This window comes from Psammomys obesus, unplaced genomic scaffold (assembly GCF_907164565.1).
Source record: "Psammomys obesus unplaced genomic scaffold, mPsaObe1.curated_primary_1811, whole genome shotgun sequence".
NCBI lineage: Eukaryota > Metazoa > Chordata > Mammalia > Rodentia > Muridae > Psammomys > Psammomys obesus.
The window spans coordinates 396578-415487 of record NW_026596085.1 but is presented as its reverse complement, the minus strand read 5'-3'; the positions used below and the strand labels follow the sequence as shown (position 1 = coordinate 415487).

At 55.2% G+C, this 18910-nt stretch overlaps 1 protein-coding gene across 6 annotated transcripts; it reads left to right on the top strand.

The window, feature by feature from the left end:
• The first annotated feature begins 3479 nt into the window (after positions 1 to 3479).
• Positions 3480 to 8066, top strand: Ankrd33 (ankyrin repeat domain 33). 6 transcript variants are annotated; one of them, XM_055627148.1, is made up of 6 exons: positions 3480 to 3942; positions 4037 to 4277; positions 5612 to 5845; positions 5998 to 6127; positions 6270 to 6410; positions 7102 to 8066. In XM_055627148.1, the coding sequence occupies exons 3-6, from the start codon at positions 5756 to 5758 to the stop codon at positions 7797 to 7799; spliced, it is 1059 nt and encodes a 352-aa protein (XP_055483123.1). In that variant the 5' UTR covers positions 3480 to 3942; positions 4037 to 4277; positions 5612 to 5755; the 3' UTR covers positions 7800 to 8066. The 6 variants fall into 6 exon arrangements, with proteins under 6 accessions (XP_055483123.1, XP_055483125.1, XP_055483124.1 ...); XM_055627150.1 differs by lacking the exon at positions 4037 to 4277 and having other exon boundaries at positions 6002 to 6123; XM_055627149.1 differs by having other exon boundaries at positions 3480 to 4277; positions 6002 to 6123.
• The last annotated feature ends 10844 nt before the right edge of the window (positions 8067 to 18910 follow it).

Sequence of the window (18910 nt, the reverse complement as noted above, 5' to 3'; positions counted from 1 at the left end):
AACCTGGGAAAGAGCCAGGCGTCATGCCCGGCTTTCCTCGGCTATTGAGGGCTGAGAGGTGGCTCTGCCAGGAAAGTGCTCACTGGGCAACCATGAGGGCCTGAGTATAATCCCCAATGCCCTGAGTTTAAATGTCCAAGATAATCCCAGCACTTGAGAGGCAGAGGCAGGCAGATCTCTGTGAGTTCCAGGCCAGCCTGGTCTACAAAGGAGTCCAGGACAGCCAGAGCTACACAGAGAAACCTTGTTTCAAAAAACCAAAAAAAAAAAAAAAAAAAAAAAAAAAAAGTCCAAGATGAAGGCTGCAGAATCCACTAAGCATCTGTTTCCTGGCTCACAGACATCAGCTGTGTCCTGCCTGAAGGGAGAAAACGGCGCCATCCGGGCTGTCTTCACCCGGTACCAGACCCACAATGAGAGGCGGACTCTGTTCCCCAGTTAACCTATAAGATCAACGCAATTCCTATCCATGTTTATTAAAGCCTTAAAACTTCCAGCAGCTGGGCTGGGAGAGCCCTCTTCAGGTCAAGGGGCTTGCTGCCGCGACGGACAACCTGAAGTGACCCTGGGCACCGCCTGGGAGGAGAATGACTCCTGTCAGATGCCCTCACTCCCACACATGCCCTGTGGCGTGCAGGGCCACGCAAAGACACCAACACATACAAACCTAAATCAATAAATGGGTCCTTTGTAAATGTTTAAAGAGAATCCAATGATCTTGCTTGCAATTTTATGTGAGAGAATAAAAATTCATGGGCTGGAGAGATGGTTCAGTGGTTAAGAACACCGTCTGCTTTTCTAAGGGACCTGGGTTCAACTCCCAGCAGCCACAGGGCAGCTCACAACTGTCCATAAGGAGGTCCAGGTGATCTGACACCCTCACGCCAATGCACATAAAATTAAATTAAATTAAAAAAAATTCATTTTGTGAAACACCCTAAAACGTGAGAACTCACCACATTATACAGCCAGAGCCACAAAATCAATGTCCCATTGCCACTGCGGCGGTCTGACAAGATGGCACAAAATACTGAAGGAAGTTCCAAGCTTGTGTGTGTTGGAGTGGCACAGAAGTTGGGAGAGAGCCACCGAGTCTGTGCCGTCGACTCAGTCGGGGAGGGAAAGCAAGGCTGCAGCTCTTCCTCCACTGTGGGAGGTGACAAAAATGCAGAAGCAAATGTCCCACAGGCCAGGGCACAGCGGACTGGGTTTCAGAGAGCATTCTCGCCCTGGTTTGGAGACTCCTCGCTCTGCCTTCCAGAGCGCTCCCTGCTGGCCCAGGGCTCCACTTTGGCCTCAATAGCTCCTGGAGTGCTGGGAATGAACCCGGGGCTTCTGCGTGCCAGGCTGCTCTGCCACCGAGCTGCATCCACGCTGCCAGGCTTCAGTTTCTACAGTGTTTCATGACGACGTTTTCATACGTGTGCAGCCCTGTCCTTAGCAACCGTCACCGTTCTTCCCCCGGCTTCTCCCTCACGGCTTCCCTTCTGCCTTCTTGTTGTTGTTGTTGTGTTTTGTTTTGGGGTGTGTGTGTGTGTGTGTGTGTGTGTGTGTGTTTTCAAGACAGGGTTTCTCTGTGTAGCCCTGGCTGTCCTGGACTCCCTCCGAAGACCAGGCTGGCCTTGAAGTCACAGAGATCCACCTGCCTCTGCCTGGACCTGGAATGTTATTAAAGGTTGTGAGAACGGGATTCTGGGAAGAAAGCCTGGTCCTCTGCAAGAGCCCTGCACCATCAGTCCAGCCCAAGGCTGTCTTCTGTTGTTGTTTGTTTTTAAGACTTACTAATTCTGTGTATATGAATGCCCTGTCTGCATGTTCGCCTGCACACCAGAAGAGGACATCAGATCCCAGTGTAGATGGTTGTGAGCTGGAAGTGTGATTGCCAGGAATTGAACTCAGGACCTCTGGAAGAGCAGCCAGTGCTCTTAACCCCTGAGCCGTCTCTCCAGCGCCTACTTCTGTTTTCATGTCATACATCTAAATCCACATCTGAAACAAAGCATGGAATATTCTGCCTTAGTTTCTGTTGTCCCCTTCCTCTTAGACACCTTTTCTTTCCTAATATACCATTGTTTTCATTTCATAATTTTTTAATAAATATAGACTCGCCATTTGAAGAAAAAACACTCAATATTTGTCTAGGTCTGGGTTATTTCATTTAACACGATTGTCTCTGTTGCATCCATTTTCCCAAAAATAATATAATTTCATCCTTCTTTATGGCTGAGTAAACCTCCATGGTATGTGACCACATTTTCTTTATCTGCTGATCTGTTGACGAGCCTCTAGACTGCTCCATCTTAGCTGCTGTCAACAGTTTCCCAGTAAACATGGCGTCCAGGAATGCTGACTCAGAGATGTAGCCAGGGCTGGCAGAGCGGGTAGAGAGTTTCTGTTTTAGTTCTTTGAGGAACTCACTCGATCCTTGCCATAAAGGCCACATGAATTTACACTCCCACCAGCAGGAAGTAAGGGGCTGCTCCTTCTCTCATCCTGACCAGCACTGTTCTTCTCTCTCTCCCTTTCTTCCTTCCTTTTTCTTTTTCTTTTCTTTTTTTTTTTTTGGCTTTACTGAGACAGGGTTTCTCTGTGTAGCCCTGCCTGTCCTGGACGTCACTCTGTAGACCAGGCTGGCCTCAAACTCAGAGATCTACTGCCTCATCTGTTCTGACAGGGTGCTAAGTTTCCAGCACCACGGCTGAGCTCACTCTTGTTGAGGAGGTCCAGTCAGAGAGCTGTTGGCTATTCCCGAGGTTCACCTGCCGTTCTCGCTCCCTTAGGGTTGGCTACTGTGCCCTGCCCAGGTCTTCACTCATTCCTTTTCTCGTTTTCCACAAGGCAATTTCTCTGTGTGGCCCTGGCTGTCCTGAAACTCGCTCTGTAGACCAGGCTGGCCCCAAACTCAGAAATCTGCCTGCTTCTGCCTCCATAACGGATATGGAAGAAGAGGGAAGCAAGCTTGCTCTGTCTGCCTGCTGGCTCTTGCTGGCAGGCCCGTTCCTTCACTGGAATGAGAGCGTGTATCTGGGATTCTGGTGTCAGCTGAGACATCCAGGCACGTGGACTGCGAAGCTACTGGAAATCGGCTATTAGATATGAGGCTCAGGCTCACGTTGGTGACTCCAAGAAGTTCCCTGTTAAGTGGGGATGTGGCCGCCTAGTTCTGTCTGTCCGGTTGATGAATCATTGGCCTGGATAAGGAGGAAACAAAAATCACTGGAGACGGGAACACTGTAAAACAGAGCAGTATGGCACGACCTGGTCCACGAGCGTGTACCCTGAAGCCAGTAGGCCCCGGGCTGGAGGAATCCACGGGCGCCCATCAAAGCACTGTCTGCTAGCGGCGAGAAGCTGCCAGCAGCCCAGGGCACGGTAGGGTTAACACCATCCTTCAAGCCTGAGGCCCTGCGGTGGAGGGATTGATTATCCAGGTTACAATACTGAGGGGCGGGGCCACCCTCACGGTGGGCGGCGCCATTCCGGGCGCCGAGCGCGGACGTTCACCTTGCGTGGCTTCCTGCTGCAGATCCGAGTGGCCAGGGCCTCAGCTTCCCGCCCCGGCTCACGTCTGTGCCGTGCTGGAGTGTGCCCCAGGGCTCCTTAAGGAGCATGGCGAGGCGAACGTGCTGGGCGCACGGCCCTGCGCGCATCCGCGGGATGCCACGCCGCAGGGAGCAGGTGAAACGGCCAAGATTTGCCTCCCTCCACCGGACTTCCGCTACAGTTTACCGCCGGAGCCTGTGATACACAATCGGACCTGGCTCGGGGAGAAAGGAAGCTGTGGGTGGGCGGGGGTCCGTGAGCAGAGATTTGTGCCCTACAATCTCCTGGACATCTGAGTACTGCACAGAATTCCACAGGGCACACTCAGCACGTCTTACTCGGATGGTTTGGGGTAGAGCAGCCATCTTGTGACTAAGAGGGAAAATAGGAGAGGTCCAGGTAAGGCCCCGGAGCCATCTGATCCCTTAACCAATACCGACGGCTTGCTAGTCCTTGAAATTTTGTGTGTGTGAAAAGTAAAACTATTTGCTAGGCCACGTGCATCCGTTAGCGTGCAGGGGCACGCACCAGAAATAACCACTGGCTGGCTCAGATGGGAAGGGCTGGAAAGGCAGGCTCCAGGGCCGAAGCCACAGTCACGTGACCTCTGCCCGCGCTGGAGCTGGTGAATCAGGAAGCCGCTTGCAGAGCCGGCTTGTGGTGCCTGGCCGGTCTCCGGCAAGCTGGCTTTGGATGGAGGCTGGGTCCAGCCCAGACCGAACCCTGCTCTCCAGGTCAGCCCCACCCCATCAAGATCCTAACTGACGTCACTAAGACAGGTCTTTAAAACGCAGGGTGGGGTGAAAGACAAGTTCTGCAGCATAGTGACTGGTAAAAGTCGCTGGGCGTGGTGGCGCACCCCTTTGAGCCCAGACTTTGGAAAGCAGAGGCAGGCAGATCTCTGAATGTGAGGCCAGCCTGCTCTACAAAGCGAGTCCGAGTCCAGAACAGCCAAGGCTACACAGAGAAGCCCTGTCTTGGGGAAGAAAAAAAAAAAAAAAAAAAGACAGTATAAATTTATTACTTTTTTACTTGAAACTTCAAATCTAATCCATTGAATTCAATACATCATAATTTCCATACTCCCAACTTGAATTTTTTAAGGTTTATTTTTATTTTAATGTTTATTTTTATTTTCTGTTTACGGTGCATTTTTTGTTTTGTTTTGTTTTGCCCGTTGTGTGTTGTGTCTATGGACCGCCCGTGACTGTAGTGCCTGCAGAGACCAGAAGAGGGCATCAGATTCCCTGGTCTGGAGTCCCAGGCAGTTGTGAGCTGCCCGGTGGGTGCTGGGAGTGGAACCGCAGTCCTCTGGGAGAGCAGCCAGCATTCTGCACTCCTGACCCCCATCTCCAGCTGCTGACAACTCCTTACCTTTTGATTTCCTTGGGCAAACCCTGGAGCCCATCATTATTTAATGCTCACACCTTCTCCACACCACAGCCACGGCCGCCTCCCCAAATCTGCTCCTCTGAAGTGCAGGTGCTGCCGGGCTCCACAGCTGGGCACCCAGACCCTCAGCATGCTTCCCTTGCAAGGCCTCGGCTTAGTGGTGACAAAGCTCAGCCCAGGGGAGCCCCTCAGCTCTGGCTGGAGCTTCGGCCACCAGCCAAGTCTAGCAGGACCTTGGAGCAGGGATTGGGCAATGGCAGATAGTTCTGCCACCCCTCCAGGCCCCCAATCCCTTCCTAACCCGCTTGACCCAGCTCAGCCCCAAGGAGTTTGTGGCAGCTCTGCAGGCACAGCCATCTGTCACCTTCGGCTCCTGGCGACACACAGTCTATCAGCTGCTTCGCACAAGGGCTAGTGGGCTTTTGGGGTGTAGGGGTGCTCTGAGCCGCAGGCTGGGCGCTGGCTGTGGTGATCTTTTGGAGACCCTAGAGCTCCAGGTAAGTTTTGGGAGGGTGATAACCCCTGTCAGGAGCCCCCTTGGGGACCTGACCTACAGTAAGAGGCCTTGGCTGCCTGACTTGGGTCTGGGCAGGGGGAAGACACCCCTCCCCCGGGTGAAGGCTTTCCCTGGGGAGGCTGACTCCGGGAGAAGCTGTTCCCCCGCATTCCATCACAGCTGCCAGCTGACTAAAGAGGGATCCAGGCTGCAGGCAGAGGAGCCACCGGTGCTGCAGAGAAGACTGGCCATGTCCGAGGCACTGTCCTGCCCCAGCACCGAGACCCCTACCCCCGGCTGCGACTTGAAGACATTGTACTGGGCATGCGTCCACACGACCCTGCTGAACTCCAAGCCAGGCTGGACGCCGGGGTCTCCCCGGAGGAGGCCTCCCAAGTGGACAGCAATGGGAGGGTGAGATGCCCCGTCTCAGCAGAGCAGCTGGGGACAGCTCAGACCTGCCCTCCCCCGTGGGGGTTCCAGCAGGCTCTGAAAAATGAGAGCTAGGGGAGGGGGTCCCAAGGAGACCTTACTGGAAAGTAAAAGTAAAGCTGCTCTGTCCCCAGACAGGCCTCATGGTCGCGAGCTACCACGGCTTTGGTTCCATTGTGGCTCTGCTCAGCTGCTGTCCTTTCCTGGATGTGAACCAGCAGGACAAAGACGGCAACACGGCCCTCATGCTGGCCGCTCAGGCAGGTGTGAGACACAGCACCCCACCCCCATGGGCCCCAGACCCCGAACAAGGCTCTCCTCACCACGCTTCACCGCCCTGGTACCTGGGCAGCCTAGCTCTGTGGCTGGCTCTGCAGGTCACGTGCCCCTGGTCCTGTCCCCGCAGGTCATGTGCCTCTGGTGAGTCTCTTGCTCAACTACTTTGCTGGCCTGGACCTGGAGCACAGGGACCAGCGGGGGCTCACGGCTCTGATGAAGGCAGCCATGCGGGACCGCTCCGAGTGTGTGGTCGCCCTCCTCATGGCAGGTGTGTGGCCCACCTCCTCCACCACCCCCAGACACCACTTAGCTACAGCGGGAGAGTGTGGCCGGAGCGCAGGACAGGCCGCCACCCTTCCGCAGCTGGCTGGTGCAGCTAGCTGCAGCTCTGTGTACAGAGGGCCCAGCTGAGAGTGCAGGCATCAGATGGGGAAAGGCACAGCAGCGAGGTGGGACCTACAGCCAGAGCCCCGAGTTCTAGTCCCAGCCTTGCCTCAGCCAGAGACCCAGGTAGAGGAACACGGCTGTGGGGTAGGGCAGCAGCAGGGACCGGCTTCAGCTCCAGGGCAGTGTTCGGTGGTCGGTCACAGCTGGAGCCTTTTGTCCAGGACAGCTCTCTCTGTGGAGCTGCGGAGCCCTCATCATTCCCTGAGGTGGCTGACAGTGCCCTCTGCTGGTCCCTCTCTGAGGGATCCCTGCCTCCAGCTCTTCCTGGGAAGGAAGGGCACCCCCTGTCTTTCTCCTTTCAGAGTGACTGTTTCTCTGGCCCCGTGGGCTCCCCCAGTCCTGACTGTGGTAGCTTCCTGTCTTTTACACAGAAGGCTGCAGCCCTGTGTACACAGAGCTTCCAGTCCGGGAGGTGTTCCAAATCTCACTTAAACCACCCCATGGCTGAAGGGTGCGCCTTTGCACAAACCACAGCTCCCTAACCCCTCCCTGTCACGCTGGGCCACTTGCAGGTGCCGACCTGAGCTCAGTGGATCCCGTCCGGGGCAGGACAGCCTTGGAGTGGGCCGTTCTGACTGACAGCTTTGACACAGTGCGGAAGATTAGGCAGCTGCTGAGGCGACCCCGGGCAGAGCAGCTCAGCCTGTGCTACCAGCCAGAATGGCCAGCCTTGGCCCAGCTTGTTGCCCAGGCCCAGGCCCAGGTCCAGGCCGCCCCGTCCCTCCTGGAGAGGCTGCAAGCCACCCTGAGCCTCGCTTTTGCTCAGTCTCCGCAGGAAGGGGGTGTGCTGGACCACTTCGTGACTGTCACCACCAGCTTGGCCAGTCCTTTTCTCAGCACAGCCTGCCACACGCTGTGCCCTGACCACCCCCCCACGCTAGGCACCCGAGGCAAGTCGGTGCCAGAGCTGTTGGGTACCGCCCCTCCCCCACCCCCTGCACCCCATCCTCCTCAGGCAGTCCCCACTTCCCAGGCCTTTGTCCCCTCCCAGAGCCATCAGCCCATGCTCTCCCAGTGGCTGCCGTCCAGGGTCAGTCCCAGGTCCCAAGTCCCCAAGATCCTCCTCTCTAAGGCACCTTCCCCCACTACCCAGTACGACTTGATCCTCAGGCCTGCAGGGCACCGAAGCCTGGCTCTTCCTGTCTGGAGATACCAGGAGAGGAAGAAGAAGGAGGAGGAAGAAGCAAAGAAACATGGGGAGGCGGGCTAGGCCAGGCCAGAGGCAAGAGAGACCCAGTCCTGCGTGGGCCTCTTTGTGCTTCCCAATCATCTGTCTGCAGGAACCTGCTCTCGCCAAGTCGGAGTCTGCAGGGAGGAATGGGACCGACCCGGTGTCTGCCAGCGGGGCACTGGCTACCGTGACTGTGGTGGAAACACGCACACACTGTATTCTGTATAACATGTCACAAAGCGGGAGAAAGCAAACTGTTCTCACACGAAATCTACAACCTGTATCGAATAAAGAACTGAGAACTGAGCGTAGAAAAGCGTGCATGGCACGCCATTCGTCCGAGTGGAAATCACGCTTCTTGGTTCATCTTTCTCCTCAACTTCATGGGCTTTAGGACCACACAGAAGACACGCCTCTGGGTGCCCACGGATGCCTAACTGAGAAAGGGAGGACCCCCTGAATGCAGGGAGCATGGCTCAGCCGACTGGGCCCCCAACTGAGTGAAAGGAGGCCAGCACAGGCAAGCCATTACCGCCTGCAGACGCTGCCTCGGCTCCCGCCGCCAGCCCCCCCCCCCCCCCCCCAGCCTGGACTGCACTAGAGCACAGGTTAGTACAGGCAAGCCATGAGCACCAAAGGTTGTTTCACTGCTTAGTAAGCAGAGCAGCAGGATGGACCAGAGAAAAGACTGACACTGGAGCAAGGGATTCGGGAAGAAGGTGGCGAGGTTAGAAGGACAAACTCCCAACTGGCAGCACAGCCTGCTTTTACTTCCTTGCCAAACAAGAATAATTGGGGGGCTGGAGAGCTGGCTGGGGGGTTAAGAGCCCTGGCTGCTCTTGCACGGGACCTGGGTTTGCCTCCCAGCACCCACGTGGCAGCTCGAGACCATCGGCAACTCCAGTTGTGGAGGACCGGATGCCCTATTTTGATCTCCTCGGGCACCAGGCGTTCCCCTGGTGCGTAGAGCGACGTGCAGACAAAATTAAAGTTAAATTTTAAAAAGAAGTGACATCGTAGTAGTAATAACAACAACAAACTTGCTGCTTTCAGTCTTCTACACGTTGACCTCTTGACAACACCTGGGCTGTAATGCATAGAAAATAGCATGTTCGCTGAAAATAGGACATAGGTCTATAGTTCCAGCTACTCAGGAGGCTGAGACAGAAGGATCATTTGAGCCTATGCATTTGAGAGCAGTCGAGGTAACACAGAGACCCTGTCTGAAGAAAGAGGGAGAGAAGGAGGGAGGAAGAGAGAGAGAGCAACAATAAATAGAATGTCAAGAGAAGCTGCCCACCTTAGGTGGCTCGTAGGTGGGGTTACTAGCCAATAAGCCGAGAGAACTTTGAAGAGCCTCTTGGTAACTTGGTGGGGCTTTATTTGCAAATTTGGTGTCCACTCCCCGCCCCTAGACCTTCAGCCCAGACACGCCCGTGTGCGCCCCTGAGAGCTACAGCACCACAGGTGGAGCGCCTAATGAATACAAGCGTACATTTACCCGTCGGTGTGCCTTTAAAAGCTTTTATTTCTGTTTCCTTTATCTCTTTTCTTCTGCTTCACCCCAAGCCCTTCCAACACCCCCAACATCAGGAGCAGAGAGAGGGTTAGTGGGAGAGGGGCGCAGTTCTTTCTCAGCTGCTTCCTGCTGGTCAGGGTTGTCAGGTTCCTTGGAGCCAGTCCAGTCCTCGTTTCAGGAGATCTCCATCTTCTTGTCTCACAAGGGCAACCAGGAGCAGCAAGGGGGAAGCAGGAGCAGCCTTGGTCTTTCTCTAATCACTCTCTCTGGGCTCTGGCATTTATTCTCTCTCCAGGGTCCTCAGATTTAAACTATCTGCACCTGACAAGGAGCCCCTCTCAGAGCCCACATGAGGCAAATAGTCTGCTGCTGTGACCATCCGAATCAGCCCACATCCCACACCTGGGGCCAAAACAAACACATGTTTATATCCACAGCATTTGACCTTCTCAATGATCCTGTAAACTCCTGCTTTGAGAAGACCTGGCGCAGAGGTTATCGACTGCCTGGGTTCCACAGTTAGAAACCGGGCAAGACCGAGAAGGGGGCCTGGCCACCGGCCATGGCTTCCCCAGCAGTGCTAGCCCACGCCAGAAGAAGACTGACACGTTGGCCCAGGAAACCTTTCACTATTTAAAAAGAAATTTTGGTTAAAAAAATAAATCTCTACATCATGGCTGGCCATGGCAGAACGTGACTGATCCCAGCAGAGACAGACAGATCCTTGAGTTTGAAGCCCGCCTGGTCTACGGAGTGAGTTCCAGGACAGCCAGGGTTACACAGAGAAACCCTGTCTCATCAAAGCAAGCAAGCAGACAAACAAACAAAAAGACCTGCATTGTTTGGTTCAGTTTCAGGTTTACTTCAGAAAGGTTATGACAATAGTGCATAGATGTGTCATATTTCCCTGTTGTTAGCTGCAGTGGGTGAGCTGGCCATTACGTGATTAACCAAGTCCATAACCAACTCACACTGTCCTAGTTTTCACCATCGCCCTTCTGTCACAACTGGGATCCCACACAACATTCCTTGTTGCTGACAACCCAGACAGCTCTGAGTCTTTGAGTCTTCCTCCTCCCCCTTCGCCCCTCCTGTTCTACAGCACGTGGCTGATAGACCGGCTCTGCTCTCTAGCCCAGGGCTGATGTTTTCCTTAGGTTCAGCCTGGGGCTCTGGGGCTCGGGGCTGGGGTCTTCAGGGGGAAGGCCGTGTAGAGAGCTGAAGTCTCATCAGGAGGACTGAGGTGCTTCCTGTGAGCAGGGCCTGCCATTGGCTGGTGTTGACCAATTTCTTCTGTGAACTTAACTCTTTCCTCACTTTTTACCCTCAGTGAAGGGAGGCTGCTGTAGGAAGCCCACACCCAAGCAGGCAGGAGTCATGCCCCAGCACACATGCAGATACACACACACACACACACGCACACACCACACACACGCACGCGCACACACACACACACACACGCACACACGCACGCACGCACACACACATTCGCGCACACAGGAGTAGACACACATCCGTACACCCCCCCACACACACACACAAATGCACAGAAATAACTAATAAAGTCGGAGTCAGCGTCTCCCGGGTCAACCCGTAGAAGACTGAAAACAGCAAGTTTGTTATTATTGTCATTACTATGGTATCACTTCTTTTTAAAATTCAACTTTACTTTCTGTGTACTTTTTGTCTGCATGTCGCTCTATGCACCAGGGGAACGCCTGGTGCCCGAGGAGATCAAAATAGGGCATCCGGTCCTCCACAACTGGAGTTGCCGATGGTCTCGAGCTGCCACGTGGGTGCTGGGAGGCAAACCCAGGTCCTGTGCAAGAGCAGCCAGGGCTCTTAACCCCCCAGCCAGCTCTCCAGCCCCCCAATTATTCTTGTTTGGCAGCTGAGCAGGTGCAAGCTACTCCTGCCTTCCCCTCCTGCGTGGTCCTGAGGGAAGTGCGTGTTTCTCACACCCGTGGAACGGAGTGACACTGGATGGTTCGGGGCAAGGGCTCTGCAAGCTGTGAGCTCTGCACGGTCAGGAGGGCAGGTGTTAGGGAAGAGTGCTGAAGAACTGAGCCTGGCTGAGCCGCTCCTGGCCTCTCGGTGGATGCGGAGTCCTTCTCCTCCTCACCCAGTACTGAAACCACAGCACAGACGCCAGCCTTGCCAGCAGCCCGGAAAGCAAGTATATCTACAGCCCGGGAAGGCGATGGTGGCAAAATGCCATGGCCGGAGGGTTGGCTTGGGACCCTCACCTCCACACACCTCCCATGCGTGCAGAACCAATAAGTCTCAGGGCTTGATACGTGGCCCAGTGGTTACAAGCACTAGATGCCTTTCCAGAGGATCTGGGTTCAAGTCCCAGCACCCACATGGCAGCTCACACTGCCTGTTCAAGTTCCAGGGGATTTGGCCCCCCCCTTCTGGCCCCTGGGGAAACCCGACACATGTGGCATAGATACACATGCAAACAAAACAGCCATATGTGAGGGAGGGAGAGAGAGAGAGACAGAGAAAGAGAGACAGACAGAGAGAGAGGGGGTAAGGTTTCTGTGAGGAATTAATAGGAACAGGGTGTGTAGCTCCATACCTGGCCACACTTGACCATTTCAACCTTCCTACCTTACACTTGAGGAGACTGAGGCGATGACAGCTAAGCGACTGGTCCAACGTCACCAGCTGATGAGTGTCAAAGTGAAGCCTGTTCCACTGCAGCATGTGGCTGCTGCCCACAGCCAGGCTCCCCCCTTTCCCAGCCCAGGGCTCACCCAGCATCAGGGTCCTGTCTGTCCGTCCTGAGCTGGGTCTGGACAGTGGTTCCCCTGAGGGAGCCACAGCTCCTGCATCCCTGACCGTCTCCAGGGTAACTGGGTCCTCAGCCTTCCACCACAAAGTTCTCCTCAGCCTCTCTGATCTCTCTGATCTGAGCTCCCTGCTCCAGCCTGCCTGTGTCCCTTCATGCTGAGTGGGGAAGAGGCTGGCCATGCTCTTCCTGGGCTTCCTCTCTGACCCCCCGGGTGGCCTGCCTCGTCCCAGGCTCTGAGGTACCCCCCGTGTGGTCCTTGGAGGCTGAGAAACTCAGTTTCCTGTCATGCCAGGTATTAATTCCAGTGAGACCTCCGAGATCAGCCTATCCAAGTTCCACCCTAGACCTGCCTCTCCCAGTCTGTCTGTCTGTCTGTCTGTCTGTCTGTCTGTCTGTCTGTCTCTCTCTCTCTGCTGAGAGGGGCAGTGGTAATCCTTTGCCTCCCTGTGACTCTAGCATGGTATTTTGATGGGCCCTGAAAGGTAAAAACAGCCCAGAAGCCTTCTCTGACCAGTTCTGACACACCTTCACATCCCTCTCTGGGCCCTCAGCCCCTGCCCACCACCACCACAGTTCTGACGGCTGCTCAAGTTGCTCTTAGGGAGCATGGACTCTGCATTCCTGCCCTGGAAGGTCAGAACTCTATAGGCAGGCCTGCAGGATTGGCTATCCTAGCAAACTCTGAGAGCCTCAGCCAGGCTGGGGGTTGGGAGGACTCCTGTTGGGGTAAGGTCACGGTTGTCCATGCTCAGCCCGGCTGCCACTCGGCTTAGTAAATGTGCAGAGAAAGGAACTGTGCTTTGGAACTGTGGTATCTGCCTCGACCTCTCAGGCATCCCCGAGTCCTCAGGAAGGCCAGTGTCCCTGGTAATGCCAGCACACATCCTAGGGGACCCCAGCAGACGTCAGAGGAATAGAGACAAGTGAGAAGGACAGGAGATCAGGTGGTCTGTGTCCCCCTTGGCCCACTCCAAGGTGCCAGGGTAGGACATCACTGCCCCTCCCCATGGCGACCACACTTCCCAAATAGCTAGAAACATGAGTCTCCCCAAGCCAAGCAACAGTCACCTGAACCCCGAACTCTGTCACCGGCCATCCTTTCCTCTCCAGCTATCCTGAGCTTTTAGGGCCCACCTGCCACTTGAGGAGCCCACCTAGCCAGGGACATGCCAGGTAGGAATCCCCCAGCTTCTGCTCTTGTCCTCTGAGGCCAGGATTTTCCATCATGGCAAAAGATTCTGGGTCTCAAGGGAGAACTTGGGAACAAGGCTTGGCTTTCTTTCTCTGAAGCCCTTGGCTCTACCAACACCGCTTCTAGAAATGTTGGCCTTACTCTCAGGTACTGCCCCAATCAGACATGCCGTCTGCCAGAACCCACAGGCACCTTCAGATCACAGACACGACGTCGACACGCAGACCCCCCGGTGAACACAGACAAGCCACACACACAAGCATAAGGCACATATGCGCGCCATAGCCACACGGGCACCGAAACACGGACGCAGCAAGCAGTAGCCCTCGCTCCTGGGGTTCCAGGCCCACCAGCGTCTCTAGCACCATCTCTTCATTTCCTGTGTGGCTGCAGCTGGGGTTCAGAGTCTATGACCATGTGAGGGCAAAGTTGGGGAGCTCAGGGGAAGGCCAAGGCTTGTCCTCAGATCATTTCTTTAGATCCAGCCGGCTGCCTTGACTGTTCAGAGCGGCAGCTCTGCTGGGGGTGGGGGAGGGGGACATTGAGCAGGCCTGGCCTCAACTTCTTCCAGACTGTTTACTCCAGACATGGGGCTTAGGGGTCCTGGAGACCAGAGCTTTCCTGAGTTTCCTCAGTCCCAGGCCTTCCAGCCCTGGGAAGGGCAGAGCCTGGACAAGGCTGCTGTAGGGCCTGGCAAGGGGCAGCATTTATGGCATTTCCCCTCCAGCTGGGAACAAAGGCAGATTCCTGTGTCCTGCTTGAGCAATCCGGTCCCACCCTCTGAGTGGCTGGAGCTGAAGGAAATCCCGCTGGCCTCGGGCCTCACCCAGTCACTTGGCCCCTCTTTCAGACAATCTCTCTCCTAGCCTGGGTCATCACCTACTCTCAACTCCCAGAGCCCCTCTCCTTCCCCCTAGCTATGACCACCTTAGGCCTCCAGTCTCTTCCAGGAAGAACACCAGCTCCCAACCCTTACTAGTTACCCTTACTAGTTAGTGTGACCCTCCCCCACCCTCCCCCATCCTCCCCCATCCAGGCTCAGGCCCAGTTTTTCACTGGAGGGAGGAAAAATCCAGATGCCCCTAGAAGGCTCGTGCTATCCAAAATGTTCTGTAAGACCCTGGAGACCCGCACCATGAGGAGGGCCTTGGGACCACCCACTCCCTGGCACGGTGGTTGTGTTCCCCCTTACAGCAAGGGCCTCTCTGGGGGAGGGAGGTGCCATCAGTAAGCACAGCACCCTGTGTACTGCTAACAGGAACGATCGCATGATCGCATGATCGCGTGATCGCGTGATCGTGGCGCGGGGGAAGACCTGGGCTCAGACCCCCAGCACTTGGTGCATGCAAGCACGGCTCCAGACACAGCCAAGTCCCTGGGGCTCGCTGGCCAGTCAGCCTGGACACTTAATGAGCTCCAGGTTCAGCGAGAGAACTTGTCTCCAAACCAATAAGTAAACAAGACAGATAAAACAATGACAACGTGGAGAAGCGATTGAATAAGACAGCTAATGTCAGCCTCTGACTTCTACATGCATAGGCCACGCATGAACACGCACACGCACACGCACACGCACACACACACACACACACACACACACACACACATACAATCAATAAATAATTAGAGAAACACTAGGGCCTCCTGCATTGGCAGTTCCTCCACCATAGAGCGATATCCGTGGGCCTTTGAAAAGATTTTTTTGTTCGTTTATCTTTACATTTTTATCATATCTTAATTTATTTTTGGGGGGGAGGCTCAGGGACATGTGGTAGTCAGGGAGCAGTTTGTGGGAGTTTGTCTCCTTCCACCATGAGGATCCCGCCATGGGCCATGGCGGGTCCCAGGGCTCAGCCTCAGCTCTGTCAGGCTTGACAGCAGAACGTCTTGCCGACTCCACCGGCTGACTTTTTTGGAACAGGATCTTCAGTAGCCCAGGCTGGTCTCAAACCTGCTTTGTAATCAAGGGTGACCTTGAACTCATTGTCCTCCTGCCTTCACCTCTCAGGTGCTGGGATCACGGGATGTACCACCAACCCTGACGGCCTGAGTTTGATTCCTGGGACCCTCATGGAGAGAACTCCCACGGCTGTTCTCTGACCTCTGCACACATGCCGTGGTACACTCTGCTCTCTCTCTCTCTCTCTCTCTCTCTCTCTCTCACACACACACACAACGTAAATAAAGAAATAGGATTGAAATAACGTCTGAAGCAGGGTTTACTGAGTTACACAGGCTGGTCTTCAGCTTTCTTTGTAATTCAAGCCTTGGAACACATGCTCTTCCTACCTTGGTCTCCCAAGCGGGGGGCACTGCAGGCCTCTGCCCCCATGCTCAGCTTCTTATTATGAATTCTTAGGGTGGTTTAAATGAGATTGGTCCCCAGAGGCCCCTGTATCTGAATGTCTGGCCTGAAGCTGGTGGGGCTGTTTGGGAAGGGGTGACCTTGCTGGAGGAGGAGGTGTGGGAGTGGGGGTTAGTTTTGAAGTTTCGAGAGCCTCAGCCACTCCCGGTTAGCTTTTTCTCTGCCTCACGTCTGTGGGCCAACGCGAGCCCCCAGTTTCTGCTGCATGCCGCACGCCCTCCCCACAGTGGCCATGGACTCGCCCTCTGAAACCAAGCAAGCTCCCAATAAACCCTATGGGATCTCTTCACAGCAACAGACAGGTGACGAGGACAGTTCTTTTGCGGAATTTCGTTCATTTCTCCCTGTACTGACCGGGGTGAGGACACAGGTCGCTCTGCCAGCACAGTCACACCTGGAGTCAGCTACTGACCGCCTCGAAGCGATTGCCCCTCCCCTGAAGGAGCCAAACACGGGTGTGCGGTTTGCACGTGCTGGAGGACTCTCCTCTGATGTCTGTGGTGTGGCTGAGAGGCCACGGCCCACTCCCTTCTAAGGCAGGAAACTTGGGGCCACACTCCCCAGCTGTCCCAGCTGTCCAGCTCCCAGCCTGGGCTCTTTCCACACACTGCCCTTGCCTTCTGCGGTCAGGCCAACTCGTGAGAGTTCAAGGCTCTGGAGGCATGGGGGCGGGACAGACCAGAGCTCAATGCACTGTGGGCACAGGCGAGGTTAGACCAGTTTCCCAAGAGGCAGCAAGCTTCATGGCCACCCACCCCTGTGACATCACACAGGCACCCTCTCACCACGACACTCCTGATGTGCCATCCTTGCTCAAGGGCACCGGCCTGAAGGCTCAGGGTGGGTGGGTCTGAAGAGGAGATGCCTCCATGGTCCCAAGCCTAGGGATGTGGCTGCTTCCCAGGGCTGCTCCCCGACCCCCATCTCCCCACCTGGGTGGAGCCAAGCTGTGGTTTGATCTAGGCTAGGGTGACAGGGTCTGGGACGGAGGGGAATGTCACCCAGGCAGGGAGGAGACTCCAGGGCCCTCTAGCCTATATCCTTCACTGTCCAGACACGGATACTGAGGCTCAACGACCTGATCCAGGCCTGGAGCCCAGCCCTGTGACCCAAAGCTACCGATCTGTTCAAGATGCCGGGGTGTCTTCCGCCCAGCTAAGGGGACCTATCTTCAGGATCCCATTCAGCCGACCATAGGAACCTCTCCTGTGTCCCATGGATGTAAGACCAAAATCTGCAGACATCTCCACAAGTTCCCTAAAAACCCACAGCTCTCCTTTCTCATTTACCTTGTCTCTCTAGTATGAAAAACTTGGCTGTTCAACTCCATCCTACTGGGTGTGTGTGTGTGTGTGTGTGTGTGTGTGTGTGTGTGTGTGTGCGTGTGTGAGTGTGTGTGTGCGTGTGTGCGTGCGTTGCCAAGGGACTTGCACACACTGGGGAAGTACCCCACTACTGAGCTACCTCTTCTGCTCCGTAACTTAAGAGAAGCAAAATTCAGCTCATTACTCCTTCTTTCCTCCTCTGCTTTCCCCCACTTACCCTGTTGCAGAACTGCGGTGCATACTTTGCAGGGCCTAGTGCAAAACAAAAAGTATATATCCTTTACCCAAACACCATTAAGAATATTATGAAGAATTTCAAGATGGGCAGCAACAGAGGGCCCTGAATGTCTGTGCACACTCGGCCCTGGCCTCGATCAAGAGTGAGGCTTGAACCAGGCATGGAGCAAGCACCTGGAATCTTAGCTCTGGGGAGGGGGAAACAGCAAGATCTCGTGTTTGAGGACTTTAGGATCCTTTCTAAAAAACACCAAAAACAAAACCCACACAATTAAGAACTTAATGAGTACAGCTGGTCCTGAAAGGTCAGAGCTCACTGCCCTGCCCCCTCAGACCCGTTGTCACCCGCCATGAGAGGACCCACCTACTTGCAGTTCTTCACCCTAACTTCCGCAGGCCCCGTGCTTCAGGCCCTGCCGGGAAGTCCTGCTGCGTCCCTAAATCTAAACCAGAACGCTCTGGGTCTGTTTCATCTCGTTCTGACCACCGTGCATGTAGGAACAGCTGGACCCTATGAGCAGTTCATTCTTGTAGACTTGGACGTCGTCTGTAATTCCTTTCTTATGTCCTCGTTGGCCCGAGGCCCCAGTGCTTTCTCCAGCTCTGTGTCCCTCCTCCCACGCCCACCCCCCAGGCTCCCTGTGCACTGGGGAAAGATTCAGTTCACAAGAGCTGCTAAGGCATCAGCCAGCGAACAGAAGGCTTCGAAGAGGGAGGTACCATTCCTATCCTCAGCTTCTCTTCTTCCCAAATCTAGTTCGCTCTGTTCTACCTCACAGATCTCCACAGAAAGTCCCCTGTCCCTGCTGGTTCTCATCAGCCACTTCGAAGCTCTGGAGTGATCTCCTAGATCCTCCTCCCCAAGGAGGCGGGCCTTGGGCTTGGGCTGCAGATGTCCCATGGGTCCTGTCCCTGAGCCCTCACTCCTACTCCTTCAGTCCGAGAACGGAGGCTGGAGAGAGAGAGGTTGGCTGGAAGCCATGGCAGGCAGGAGGAAGAGTGGGAGTGAAGATGGCCATGCAGCCAGGCTCCCTCTTCTACAGCTCACAGAGTGTGACAAAGTGGCCGCTACAATCTGGAAAAGCAGATACCGTAATCCCATAGTACTTCCTATTGGCTGTAGGACACAGTCTGTCCTGATGCTGAAAGTTGGTTGAGCCAAGGCCTCTGGAAGTTCGTGAAGCTCCCAACTCAAGAAGCTGCTGCAGTGTGGGAGGGGGGGTTTCAGCAGAGGAAGTGAGGTCAGTGTGAGTCTCTGACCTTTGTCTCCCCCAGCCTCTATTTCTGCCAAAGGGTGGGGCATCTCTTCCCCATCTTGCAAAATCTACAGGTCAGAGTGTGATCCCTTAAAGACTGCCTCCGTGTCCTCCCACTGGGCGCCAGGGTGGCACCTTCCCCAGCCTTCCCAAATATTAGCAGGCACACTCCATCCCTGAGGTGCGAGGGCAGGCGCCGTCTCCGCCCTTCCTAAGAAGGCCCCTGCTCGGGACATGCTCATTATCAGATGCAGCTCAGGCACTGGCGGTCCCTGACCTTACTGGGGTCACAGCGGCTAGTGGGTATGGATATTCACCAGGCTGCGAGTAGGACCCAAGTCCTGCCAAGGAAGGCCTGGATTGTTCGCCCCCTCCAGCCCGCGCCGCTGACGGGGAGATGGAAGACTGCGTGATGTTGCCCCACCCCGAGCCTTTCTGCCCCACTCCCCAGCCGCAGGT

Bases quoted from the DNA above. Each gene is read 5' to 3' on its own strand.
- Ankrd33 (XM_055627149.1), top strand. From the start codon at position 4,237: ATGGAGGCTGGGTCCAGCCCAGACCGAACCCTGCTCTCCAG. The intron at 4,278-5,611 runs GTCAGCCCCACC...ATTCCATCACAG, and splicing joins GACCGAACCCTGCTCTCCAG to CTGCCAGCTGACTAAAGAGG. The intron at 5,846-6,001 runs GTGAGATGCCCC...GTCCCCAGACAG, and splicing joins AAGTGGACAGCAATGGGAGG to GCCTCATGGTCGCGAGCTAC.